The sequence below is a fragment of the Apis mellifera genome, linkage group LG11, assembly GCF_003254395.2.
Source record: "Apis mellifera strain DH4 linkage group LG11, Amel_HAv3.1, whole genome shotgun sequence".
Taxonomy (NCBI): domain Eukaryota; kingdom Metazoa; phylum Arthropoda; class Insecta; order Hymenoptera; family Apidae; genus Apis; species Apis mellifera.
Window position 1 is genome coordinate 6,506,277 of NC_037648.1, and position 15,432 is coordinate 6,521,708.

The following is a 15,432-nucleotide window of genomic DNA, read 5'->3' on the forward strand; positions in this document are numbered from 1 at the left end:
ACAGACGGGTGGTTTTCGGCTTTTATACCATGCGACCAGGACCCACAGGCACGCTGACGTAACTGGGTGACGGTACCTTCGACGGTCACCCGATTTGCGGCCGCAGAGTGGCACAAAATTGAGCAAGAAATCGGACCACGCCCAATATGAACAATTCGATCGACAACGATAGCAATAGCCGTTGGACCATCATTGAACACCGTGTTTGTCGACTAGGCCACGTCCTTGCCATGAGTTACTTAATCCTTCCTTGGACTTCTCTTCGAGGGAAACATGCTATCAGTTTTCTTTTCTTTATTTTTTTTTTTTGCATTTATATTTATGTTTTATATTATATTATTATTTTTTTAATATTTAAAATATATAAAAATTAAAATTGTAATTATAAATTAAAATTATACAATTGCTTGCATTTATTTTTAATTAATTTATTTATTACTTGATTATTTGTAATAATTTATTTGTTAAAATATTTTTGATAAAATTAATAATGATAATAAAGAAATTATACAAATAAAATTTAAATTTTGTTAATAAAATTTTAACTTATTATTTTAATTTAAGGTTTATATATTTTAAAAATATTCACATTTCTCGAATATTTTTAAAAGAATTTGAACGAATATTATTTATTTTAAAAAACTTTTCATAAATTCACTTTTTTGAATTTTTTTGAATCTTTGAAAATTTCATTTGAAAATAAATAATTTTTTTAAAAATATACATAATATTTTTTAATTACATTTGTATTATATTAAAATGTTATATTTTTAAAAATTTTTTAAAAATAAATAAAAAAATTAAATTAAATTATATGTTAATGTTATTATATATAATATATAAGTATTAATATATTCATGGAATTCTTTATAAAATAAAATAGAGTAAATTGTTTTTTAAACTTTTTTTTCCTTTAGTTTAAAATAGATGATTTATAATGATATAAAATAATAGAAATATTTTATTTATTTAAATAATAATATAAACATATAGTATTCAAAAAGAAAAATAAAAAGAAAAAGATAAAATGAAAAAAATATTGAATTATTTTAATTATAGTTCATTTTTTCCTTGAACACAATAAAATTTTTAAAATTAAACTTAAAAATTTCAAATATAATGTTTTGATAATATTGAATATCTTATACTTTATAATTATTTTAATACTTAATTTTTTTTTACGTGCTTTCAATAAATAATAAACTAAAAAGAAATATTTTTATTAAAATTAAAATATTAAAAGATATTCTTAACCATTTTATCTTAAATATTAATTAATGATATTCAATATTAAATCATCTTAAGAATATAAAATCACAATATTTATATATAATTTTTATTATCATTTATTATAAGTCATAACATAATCTTATAATTTTAATTCATTTACAATTCATTCAAAAATTCTTTCAGAAAATCTTATCTTTGTTATAATTATAATATTAATTAATATAATGAATATTAAATAATTTATGAAGCAATTATGAAATATCTAATAATATTACACAATATGGATGTTATGAATTTTTATCAAATATTGAATTTTTATGAAATAAAATATTTTAATAGATTAAAAAACACGTGTTATTGTAGGATTCATTTTTATTCGAGAAATCTATTTTGAAATCATTCAACGTTGAAGAAAATGTCTCGAGTTTATAATCATTATAACTTTCAAGACATATGTTTCACGAAAACAATATTACGTATTTATAATTTGAATGAACAAACTATTTATCGTTCGATTTATAAGTCAAAAAATTATTTTATGACCTTGAGTTCTTCCATAATTGGTAGAATCAACTGGTTTTTTCATGGTATAAAAAAATAAAAGGAAGACGAAACTGCACACGATGATGTAAGAAGTTGACGTAAGACTGATCAGATTTTGCCCAATTAATATGCAAACAAATTTTTATTATATTAATTTATTAGATTGAATTCTTCTAATTCTATTAGATTGAAGCATACCTTGTTTTTATTCCTCTTTTTTAATAACACAAACTGGTAATGTAAATGCTATAATTAATTTTCTAATTTTCTATATTTTTTTTTCGTCTAAATATTTACTCACATTGATAGGAAATAATTCAAATGTATTATAATATCATGTTTCATATATTTGATCGAAAAAAAGAATATTTTTTTCCATAAAAATAGATATTCAAAAATTATCATAAATTTTTGTTCGTAATACATTATTGTTAATTTAATAATATAAAAAGTGTATAAAATAACTTGTGTATAATAAAATTTATTTACATAAAAAATAATATTAATAATATTATTATGTAATATTATTATGTAATATATTATATTAATAATAATACATGGTGAAAAATAAAATGAAATTTATTGATATGAATTTTAGGATAAAATTAATATTGCAAGTAGATTTTTATATTTATAACATAAGATTATTTTTTAAATTTTTTATTGATTCTTTAAATGGAATGAATATTTTCTTAATTTGTTTGAAAATAATTGATGTTAACAAAAAATATTACAAATAAATCAAAATTAATTATTCATAATTATCAAAATTACAAATAATATCTAATTGTAACATAATCTCTATTTTATCATTAATTTTATTAAGAAAAGAATAAAAAAATAAATCAAATTTAAATAAAAAAGTGAAACAAATATTTACGTGCACATTACTTTAAAATTTATTTATAAGATTATTGAAAAATTCATTTTGAAAAAAAATTGAATAATATTTAATATTTTAATAAAATATCTCGATTATATTAATAAATATTTTTTATTCTTAAAACAAATTTAATATTAATAATTTATTAAATTATTAATTTATTTTTCACTAAAAAAAGAACTAATAATTCGACTAAAAAAACTAATATTGTAACTATAGATAGTTACTTAATATATATATATATATATATATATATATATATATATATATAAAATAAGATTAAAAACTTATACTTAATATATTATTAAGAAAAACAAAAATCTTCTCTTGTTAAAAACAAAATTTTTTATTTGAAAATTATAATATAATTCAACATTTCAGGAATAAAAAATATTTATTATTTTTAAGAAAAGAAAAAAGTAAGTAGATTTCTCTTTCTTTTTTTAACAATGACAATATTAAAATTACTTTTAATCTCTTTAAAAGAAACCAAAATTCAAATATGTTTCACAATATTACAATGATGCCAACAATTTTCCGAAATTCACAATTAAAGAGATAAGTTTAAATAAATTCGAAAAGAAAAGAAATGGAAAAAAGTATTAAAATTCCAATAGTCAATGCGCAACAAATACGGAAGACCTAAATACAAGTTGTGACATTGATTTCACGTAAACTACAAGACAATAGTATTTCGAGCAAGGCTTTTGCTTAAATGTAGAAATTTCAAATTTTGGATTTAAGGATAGATAGATTTTAACCAGAGACTATTCGATCTAAAATGGGCTTTGCGATTTAGATTTGCCTATTTTTTCTTTATGAAAGTGAATCATTTCTGTTCCTTAGTAACATTAGATGTGACGCAACGATCAAGATCGGGATCCAAGCCAACTTGACATATATCACTCGAAAGTTTCGCGATCAACTGATATTCATTGATTTTATTTTTTTTTCTTCTTCCTGCTTTCATTTATTTCAATTCGCTCGAAATTCGGAGAAATTTAGAAAATCGATTTATACCCGATATCATTGAATTTCAATGAGTGTCGCTCATTGAAAACGAAAACGCTGGAATTTTCGAAATGAAATAGTAACGGTTGAGCTTTAATGCGTGAATTTGTAGATATCATAAGAAATTTATATTTAATTTATTACGATATTTTTTTGAATTAATTCAATTATAATTAATAAGATTAAAGAGATTTATAAAATTTTTTGATAATTTTTTGATATAAATTTATATAAAGTATAATAAAAAATTTAATAGTATCAATCAATTATTTCTATTTCTAAATTGTCTCGTGTGTTGATAATATATGATATTTCATTCAGGTTCAATGGAAATTGAACCAATATTATAAATTATAGTTGAATGCATATGCTATGTGAATAGATATACATAAATATATTTTTAATAAAAAATCAATATTAATTTTGCCAAAAGCATTTTATATACTTAAAATACCCGTTTTAAAAGCACAAAAACTGTTATTGTGGCGAATTTGATAATCTAATATTCAATTGTTGAATTACATATAACTTTAACACACATTTAATTTATATTCGAAAAATTCTACAAGATCGTTGAATCAAATAAGGTTTCTTAAAGAATTTTGCATAGTAATAATATTTTAATAGTAAATAATATTTGTTATTGTAGATGTAATAAAAACTGAAAAGTTAATTAATATTATTTTATAAATATTATTTGTTTATTATTATTTATTTATTTTTATCATTTAATTAACATTAATTAACACTGTATGATTATTTTTTTATTAAAGAGATTATTGATTATTGATTATAAGAGATTATTGAACATGATTATTATTATTAATTATTATTATAAACAGATTAAAGTTTTTTTTTTGTTCTATTATGAATTAATATAAAATATTATGAATTAATATAAAATAATTATGAATAAATGATTGTTATAAATGAATTTTTTCATGATAATAAAATGTTATAATAAAATAAAATAGCTAATAAAATACAATATAATGTTTGAATATGAAAATATATAAATATATGATTTTTAAATCAAAACAATTTTAATAAACAATAATAATATAAGAAATAATATAGAAAAATATATTAAATAAAAATAAGTATACTAGAAAAAAATTTCAATATATGTATAAAATTTTTAGAAAATTAAGTTTTTTTAAATTAAATTATGCATCATATATGAAATTACTAATTACATATTTGAAAAATATGTAATTAAATATTACATATTTGATAAATTTGAAATTATTTTTATGATAAATTTAAAATGTATCGCAACGATTTTTGGGAAAGCTAATTCAACTTGTTAAGTTGTAAGTGATTTTTATCACTTAAAATATTGCATAACATACAAGGATTTTTGTAATAAAATTAGTAAAAATTTTCCGAAAATATCGTTAACATTTTTTCAATGTTAAATGTTCAATGAGAAAAGTTTTTATCGAATTATTTATTAATTATAATTTTCGATTTAATTGAATTTCTCAAAAGATAAAATTAAAATTAGAAATTATTAAAATCTATATATCTTATATATGTCTTCATTTTAGAAGAAATTATTTTTATTGTCAAAGATAACTATTTATATAATAATTATTATATAATAATCAATATCTTGATAATATTTTATTTTTAACTTATTTATGAAGAGATTATTAAATATAATTAAAAGTGAACATATGGTGCTCCAAGAATTCTCCTCCCATGTACAGGCCAAGTTCAAGTACGGTAATGCTGATGCGATCTGCTATCAAACTTTGAAAGTCTGGCAAAACCTGAAGAATTTGGTGGGGAGCATAATGGTAGCAGACCGATCGTTGGTATATAAAGCAGTCCGAAATAACGCATCATCAGTCGTTCAGTCGATCTAACCAAGTTAACCAAATCTTCTTAACAATGGCCTTCAAGGTTGGTATACGATCGACTTATACGACAATATAGTCGATAAGCTTGATTATTTTTCCATTAGTGAAGAAACTCAAATATTTCATCAATAAATAATACAACCAAATAATAATTAAATCACTAATTGTTTTACATATTTATTCTTCCAGTTCATCGTCTTTGCTGTCTTTGTAGCCATTGCCAACGCTGGATTCATCCCTCAACCTTTGACTTATGCTCCTGGTGTACCCTTAGCTTACTCTGCTCCGCTAGCTGCTGCCCCAGTGGCTAAAGCAGTAGTCGCCGCCCCCGTGGCTAAGGCGGTAGTAGCCAAAGCAGTCGACGCCGACTATGATCCTCATCCTCAATACAGCTATGCCTATGACGTGCACGACAGTCTGACCGGTGACGCGAAAAGCCAACAGGAAACTCGCGATGGTGATGTCGTCCAGGGCAGTTATTCCCTTATCGATGCTGATGGAACCAAACGCACCGTCGACTACACCGCTGATCCAGTTAACGGATTCAACGCAGTCGTTCGCAAAGAAGCAGCTGCTGTTGCCGTGAAAGCCGTTGCCGCAGCTCCAGTCGCCGCAACCCCGGTCGCCGCAGCACCGGTTGCCGTGAAAACCATTGCTGCGGCTCCCGTCGCCCATGCTCTTCCTCTCAGCTACGCAGCATCCGCTCCAGTGATCAGTGCGCCGATTGCCAAACTCTCCTCCGTAGCCCATACTCCTGTCGCATACGCCACCCCAGTTGCTAAGGTTGCTGCCCCAGCACTCGCTGTTGCGCACGCTGCCCCAGTCGCCTATTCCACGCACCCCGCCCCTCTCGCATACGCCACACACACAGCCCCTCTCGCATACGCTGCACACGCAGCTCCTATTGCCAAGTTGGCCGCCGCCCCAGCTCTATCCGCCCTCAGCTACGCCGCACCTGCCCACTACCTCTAAAATCTCTTCTCGTCTTCTCGTCTTGTCCGTTATGCTGTCGACTCAGGCCGAATCTTTTTTATTTATTTTTTTAGCAGAATTTTTTGTAACTTGATTAAAAAAAACTCGTTACAAACATAATTTTTTATTGTTCTTTTTCATTTCATTCTATTATTTTTTACCTGATCCTTTTATTATCCTTTTTTAATTCGATATCCTCTATTTTAAATTATATATAGTTGATATATTTTTGAGGAATACATATTATATAATTTATTAGCAAATAAGTTATATAATTACAATTCTAGTACTGTTAGAGGAAACTATTAGTAAATTAGTAGAAGAATATGTAATAGAAATTCATTAAATTTTCATAGTACAAATTACCACAGTACAATTTCTGATTTGAATAATAAAATTTCATATTATGATAAATAATAATATCAATGATAATAGTGAAATTAATCAAAAATTTATTAGTTTTAATAAATAGCATTTTACTAGATAATTACAAATAAATTATACTATCTCTATATATAAAATATTCTCTATATATAATCTTTATATATAAATATTATAATATTATAATTTTTATTATTATTATACATTATATTGTTTGTTATATATACCAATTATATAGTTATTATTTTGATATCTTGAATATTTAGAGTATCATTTTCAGTATATACTTATATTAAAGCATAGTTTAGTATTCATATACTATTATCATGTATAATTATCATATTCTCATTAGAGAAAAATAGTAACAATAAAATAAGAAAATTTGAAGAAAGTTATATTAATATTTTTTAATTAATATTATCATTCATTATTAAATAATATCATTATTATTCATATAAAAAGATATAATGATAAAAATAGCAAAAATATCTTGAAAAAAGGCAAATTAATGTCGATCTTGCTATCTGGTTTATTTTATATAAAAAAATAATTTGCACTTGGAATGAAAAGTAATGCGATCGCGTAACCTTGAATATAGGGTAGCGTTTCAATTTCTCGATCAGCTATTTCTGGTAGTTGTCAGAACTGACCCACTTTCTCTACTTTCATACTCTTTCTCAAACGTCAGACAATCCGCGTAACACTGTCAAATTTCTACGTTGTATCTATTTTTATTGTTTGAATTGTTGCGAAAGATCCTATTACTGAAAACTAATTCAGAGAAAACTAGCAAAAGTAATACCAAATGTTTTTTGATAACTATTTTTTGATCTTCTTTTTTCTTTCTTTCTTAATCTTTTATCAATATATTAATATGGAAATCAGTTACATCAATTTCAGAAAACTGTATTAAATAAGTTCTGTGTTCCAGAAAAAAAATAGTATTTATTATTTAGAAAGTTATTTTTAGAAAAAATGATAATCATAAAATGATATAATAAATATTAACGTAAGAAATGGAAGAAATGGAAAAATTTGCGGTTTTATAAAATCGTATATAACGAAAAGAAACGTGATAACGAGGAAAATGTTGTTTCATGGCCATATATTTACATGATGAAGTTCATCTCGATCACAGAAAGCAAATCCATTACCAAGGGAGAAAGGCGAATACTGAATGCTCGACCTCGATTTAAATGATTGCATAATAAAAGTGAACCAGAATGATAAAAATTTTCGGCAATGGACGAATGTATTTTGGAACCATTTAGCAACACTTTGAGTAAATTATATTTATATTTTAGAAACAAGAAAAAAATGTAACTTGGAATTTTATCTCTTTAAATTTCAATTCAGTACTTTATGCATATTATTTTTCTTTTGTTATTGGCTAAATTTTTTTAGATTTTTAGTTTTTAATTTTTCTAATTTTGATAATATCTTTATTTTAAATATAAATAAATATATTGGAGTCATTTAAAGTTTCTATTTGAGAAATATTTATTCATTAAATATAAAAAATAAAAATATATATTATATATTATTAGTTATTTATATTCTATTAAAATATCAATACTTTTTAAAGCTATTTCCTAATAATAAAAAAATTAAAAGTAAATTTTTGTAATAAATTTTATAAAAGTAGATATTTGATATATTTTTTTTTCAAACGAATAACAGATATAAAGTAAAAACAAATGAAAGTAATTTTTTAATTTTGAAATATATATAGAATAGGATTTTGAGAGATATCTAGGATAAAATCTTATGTGAAAAAATTTTTGATAAAAATTAAAGTAATTTTTTAAATAAAATTATTTTCTATTAATTTATTTTATTAATTAAATAAAAAATTATAGCAAAATTTTAAAGAAAATTGATACAAAGATTTACAAATTATCTTTTTTTAATATATGTATATATTATATATATAATATAATATATAATATATATAATATATATTTATTCTTATTATATTATTTATTTATTTATTATTATTTATTATATTTATTATATATTTATTAGTATGTATTTCAATTTCGCTAAAACTAATTGTTTTCCAATTAATTATGTTATGTGATTATAATTTTAGATGATAATTTATGCGTATGGTTAGCCAAATGAAATTCCGATTACGTAGTTTAATTATTTCTAATGGGAAAATTATTGCGAGAAAAATAAGTAAAATGTACTCAAATAAAAGACAAATTTTGTGTAATAGATGCATCCATTTTTCATTGTCGTACTTAGAGAAACGCCTTGTAACCTTTTTAATCCATAGAAGAAAGCCATATCCCAGTTACGATAGCACCTGCAGTTGTTTCTACTGTTTACGTGATTTGATTATCAATCACCAATTGATTGCTCGCAATGAGGTATCGGGACCGCGTGCTTTCACATTGTTTTACAATACAAATCTATCTACGAATAAATCTATCGAAAGTTACGTGTGAGATAATCTTTGGATCCGATGAAACTTTGATTCGAATTTGAATTTAATAATTTTAGTAATTTTATATTTAAATTGTAAAAAACAATCTAAAATATTTATAAACGTGAAAATTCCTTTAATATGAAAAATGAATCACTCATAAGATTATTATTTCAATTATTTCAGTAATTTCAATCTTAATTACGATTTTTTTATGTTTTTCTTTTTCTAATTGAAATTAGATCTTAATTTAAACTTTAAATATAAAAAGAATAAATCGTAATCTTTATTATTTAAATTATATTTTTTATAAAATGAATTTTAAAACAATCTTAAAAAAAAAAAGATTTTAAAAATATTATAACAACAATATATTGAAATGTAACTCATTCGGTTAGTAACTTGTAGAACTTAATTATATTTATTAATTATATTTATTAATGATTTAAAAATATTAATATTTAATAGAATATTTTAATATTCAATAGAAATAAAATAAAAAATATATAAATACAAAATTAAAATTTATGTTAAAACATGAAATTAAAGATTTTGACGAAAAAGTTCAATATAAACATTATATCTCTTTTCTTATTTAAATTTATTAAATTTATTAAATTTTTAATATATAATACTTTAATATATCTTATTTTAATATAAATAATTTTCATCCTTTTTTTTTTTAATAGATAGATATCATTAATTATATCATCCGTATAATTTATTATCGTCATCATTCATCTGTTAATTAACAAATATTTGTAGATATAAAAACCATCAAAGAATCGGTGCATAAAGTTATTAAAAAATTCATGTTACTCTTGAACTTTCGCAAATGAAACATTTAAATTTCGCTCAGATGATGCGTCATTTCTTTTATTATGAAACTCGGTAATAGTATCAAACGGTTCTCAAGCATTTATTCAGTCATCGAGATATTTCAATCGTATCAAGGAGCATCCGATAAAATAATAATCAAACAATTTATAATCAATTAACATAATACAAGTTGTCAAAATATATTATCAAATAACAAAATATTTTCACAGTTTAATTAAAAAATCGATGAAAGGATATCAGATTCAAATTCTGTCCGCGGGCGATCTATTGTCCATTTGGTCGAATTCTTTTTGTAACCGGTCCGGCAAAAGTAAACCGGTTTCTTGTGTAGCAAGCCACGTAATACGGGGCGCGATTACGAGGGGCCATATCGTGACATTGGGCGCGGTACTTTGACGACCGCGGCAATGGTCTTGGCTTATTTGGTGAAAGTTGAACAATATGAACAGGTATGTAACCGATTTAGTATAATCAAGACCATTCGGACCCTTTCGCTCTCGACTAAGGGCTGCCTTATAATTTTCTCATTATTCTCTTCTCGAATTTATTTGTTATATAATATTAATATTCTATCCTCTTATTTTCTATTTACATCTTATCATTTTTTTTTGTTCATGTATCGCATATCATATGTTATTCTTTTTACATTGTAATTTTATTCTTTGTATCGATCGATTTTATTTTTTGTCTATATTTTATTATTCTTCAATATTGGACGATTTTATCTCGTTTATTTACATTTTTTATTCTCTCTATATTTATTCTTAATATTTTTTTAATATTTTTCTTCATGCAATTTTGTCCTTGAACTATATTTTATTATTTTTATTCTTCTTTGTCTATGTTTTTATAATTTTATATTTTATTTACGTTTTATTATTTTATTCTCTTTTTTTAAGTATTTCGTAATTTTTTAATAAATTTGAATAATTTCATTTCTGTATTATTTTATTTATTTTTAAACAGTTTGTCATTTTATAGTGATGTGCAAAAGATTCTAACTAAATATTTTTTTACTTTTTTTTCAAAAAGCAGAATATGGAAAAATATAATGAAAATAATGTTTATAATTAATGAATATATATATAATTTTCAAATATTATTATTGTATATTGATATATTATATTTAACATTTAATAACATCATCATCTTTGTTACAATAATAAGAAAACACGATGACGAGGACATGGAATATAATATAATATAATATAGTAATGCGAAATTTTACATTATTTATTTTGAACATACATTTATATTTTAATATAATATATATATATATAATTTTATTTTAATCTTAATTATTTATTACATACAAATTTTAAATATTTTATTTTTTTTAAATGTATTCAATTTTGAAGTCAATTCTGATAATTAAAATAATTAAGATCAATTTAAAATTTTTATTTTATTTTATTTTATTATTTTTAACTTTCATTAGCTTTAATGCATATTTATCATTGAGTTGAAATATTCTATTTTTTTCCATTTTTTTTTATATATATATTTTATTTTATATCTATATTTTCTTTATATATATAGAACAAACAAACTTTTATTATTTCTTTATGTATATTTTCACGATATTGTTCATTTATTTTTCTATAAGTAAACTAATTTTTTTTAGAAAAAGAATCTTTCCATATATAATATTATCATTATCATGTGTTTTATGCTTGATATTATTTTTGACACCATCGCTATGAAAAAATTTTATATTTATTAAAAAAATTTTTTTCAATCTTCTTCTTTCAAGTTCAATATCGGTATTTTTACAGCATATTTTATTTAAATTATTTTAATTTTTTTATTAAATAAATATTTACTATTTTACTATTTTAATCTCATAATAATTAAATATAATAGAATATAATAGAATTTTAATATTTTAAACTTTTTACAAATTTATAATCAAAATTAATAAATATATAATTTTTGCACATGTTTATTTAATAATGTTTGAATAAATATATATTACTTGCTAAAAATATAATATAATTCAAAATTTCCATATATAAGTTTGAATTATTAATAAAGTTTCTAATATATTATATTTTTAGTAATAGAATACGATAGATAAATTTCCAAATTTTTCATCAATTTCCAATTTAATATGATATTATGATATATAATATTATTCGAATTATTAAAATATTCTTTAAAATCAAAATTTTTGAATTATATCACTTACATTGCAAATGTGCGATATCTTAAATACATTTACTCTTTATATATATCTTAATAATATTTATTCTTTTTTTTTATTATTATTTTATATGTGTTTCTATATGAAATTGATAACAATTTCTTGAAGTTCTGTAGAAGAAAAAAATAATTAACTGAATCCTTTTGCATTTCATTATATTTATTTAAATTATTAATATCATTAATAAATTATTAATATAATTTGATATATTTTATAATGTTGTATATTTTATATATTTTTATTGTATTCTTTATAATGTTGTACTTACAATTAATAATAAATTTGTATATTACTGACTTTACGTAAACATTTTTCATATATAATATCTCATAATATGAAAAAAATATTATTTTTTTAGTTGTGCAAAATGTATATTGTTATGTAAAAATATTATTACATAATATTATATAAAGACTTTAATAATTTGAAATATATATACGTACACATTAATCATATATACATTACTATATCGTTATTTCATGTCGTTATTATAATCATTATTTTCTATAGATAATTAAAATTATAATTGAAAATTTGATTTTCAAATTATAAAATTTCATTATCATATATAAATGTCATATTCTTTATCTTTAATAATTATTTTTTATTTATTCAAGAAAATGTACATTTATGTAATAATAAATGTACATTTGTAATAATATGTAATTATTATGTAATAAAAATTTTTATCTATATATTATAAACATAAATATGCATATGCATATATATATATAAATGAAATTAAGTTGATTTCAAAATTTTATATTATAGATATTTACTAATAATATTATATTATTATAAGTGTTCTTAAAATAAATAAATCAATATAATTATAATTGAATATAATATAATACTAATAGTCATTGATGCATCAGATTATCAGATATTTAATTTTTCCCATCTATAATTATTATATATTATATTATATTACATTATATTATATTATATTATATTATATTATATTATATTATATTATATTATATTACATTATATTATATTATATTATATTATATTATATTATATTACATTATATTATATTATATTATATTATATTACATTATAATTAAATTATATTATATTATATTATATTACATTATAATTATATTATATTATATTATATTATATTATATTATATTATATTACATTATATTATATTACATTATATTATATTATATTACATATTATATTATATTATATTATATTATATTACATATTATATTATATTATATTACATATTATATTATATTATATTACATATTATATTATATTATATTACATATTATATTATATTATATTATATTATATTATATTATATTATATTATATTATATTATATTATATTATATTATATTATATTATATTATATTATATTATATTATATTATATTATATTATATTATATTATATTATATATATTATATTATATTATATTATATTATATTATATTATATTATATTATATTATATTATATTATATTATATTATATTATTATATTATATTATATTATATTATATTATATTATATTATATTATATTATATTATATTATATTACATATTATATTATATTATATTATATTATATTATATTATATTATATTATATTACATATTATATTATATTATATTATATTATATTATATTATATTATATTATATTATATCACATGTTATATTATATTATATTATATTATATATTATATTTATATTATATTATATTATATTATTATATATTATATACATATATTAATTGTTATTATATAAATAAAAAAGTTCTATTTTTTTTTGATAAAATATAACAAGTTTTTTATATTTTATGGATTTTATAAAAAACCCATATACAGCACTATTTTTAGAACAGATGTTAGGTTTTAAAACTAAGTGTATTAGAATTCAATTCTGAAGACTAAATAAACATAAAAATATAAGTTTAATTTTATTTATTAAGTTATAAGCAAGTTTAAATAACTCTGCATTATATGATGATGCAAAGTGAAGATAGAACGAGGTATAACGAAGATAAATTTATCTCATTTTATCTCTTTTACGTTTCATCTAAAAAATCTAATTTTAATTAGATTTAATATATAATTTGATATATAAGTTTAAAATAATATTTTTGTATATCTTTTAATATTTTATATAACTTTCTCGTTTGTTTTTTAGAATCTTCCAAAAATATCCCAAAAAAATATTAATATTATATTTTATAAAGATACAAATATTTTCTAAATTATTAAAAAATAAAATATATTTTATTTTTAAATTAATATTAAAATTTAATAAAATTTATTTATTTAAATTCATATTTTAATATAATATATAATATAATAATATTTTAATATTATAATATATATAATTATATATATTGTTATATATTATTATATATTATATATAATATAAATTTATAATATAATATAATATATTTATAATATATATTATAATATAATATAATATATTTATAATATATATTATAATATAATATAATATAAATCAATAAGTATGTTATATAAATAATTAAAATTATACATTTTTTAAATAAATAAGTATTGCTTTAATTACATTATTAGATATAATTATAATTAGATTTATATAATTAAATTAATAATTTTTATAATTATTGCAAAACAATATAACTCTGCATAATATTTTTAACATTCATTTTCAAAATTTTTATTATTTTATATAATTAACATTTTTTAATTATTAGAAGAAATTTCTTAATAATATTATCGATTTTTATAATATAATAATATTATAATAATTTATCTACATTAATAAATAATTTTAAAAATTTATTAATTTGATTATAAATATCTATATTATACTTATGTTGATTTAAGATAACTATATGCAATATGCGTCTGACATATACATGATGATACTACTTACAGAGTACTACATTATATTCTCGTATTCTACTTATGCATGTGATAAGTTATATTATATATAACTATAGAAAATTTTTATATAATCATAATTATGTTTTTAAAAAATTTCACTTTATTTTTATGAATATATTTTTTATGAAATCATTGTATAAAACTAAGGATTATCAAAAATTGAAATTTTATTAGATAA

At 19.7% G+C, this 15,432-nt stretch overlaps 1 protein-coding gene across 1 annotated transcript; it reads left to right on the forward strand.

Annotated features, from left to right (window-relative positions):
• The first annotated feature begins 5,500 nt into the window (after positions 1–5,500).
• CPR2 (cuticular protein 2) lies at positions 5,501–6,626 on the forward strand. The gene is made up of 2 exons (NM_001270818.1): positions 5,501–5,575; positions 5,722–6,626. Exons 1-2 carry the CDS (start codon positions 5,564–5,566, stop codon positions 6,502–6,504), a joined length of 795 nt encoding a protein of 264 aa, NP_001257747.1. The 5' UTR covers positions 5,501–5,563; the 3' UTR covers positions 6,505–6,626.
• Positions 6,627–15,432: the final 8,806 nt, after the last annotated feature.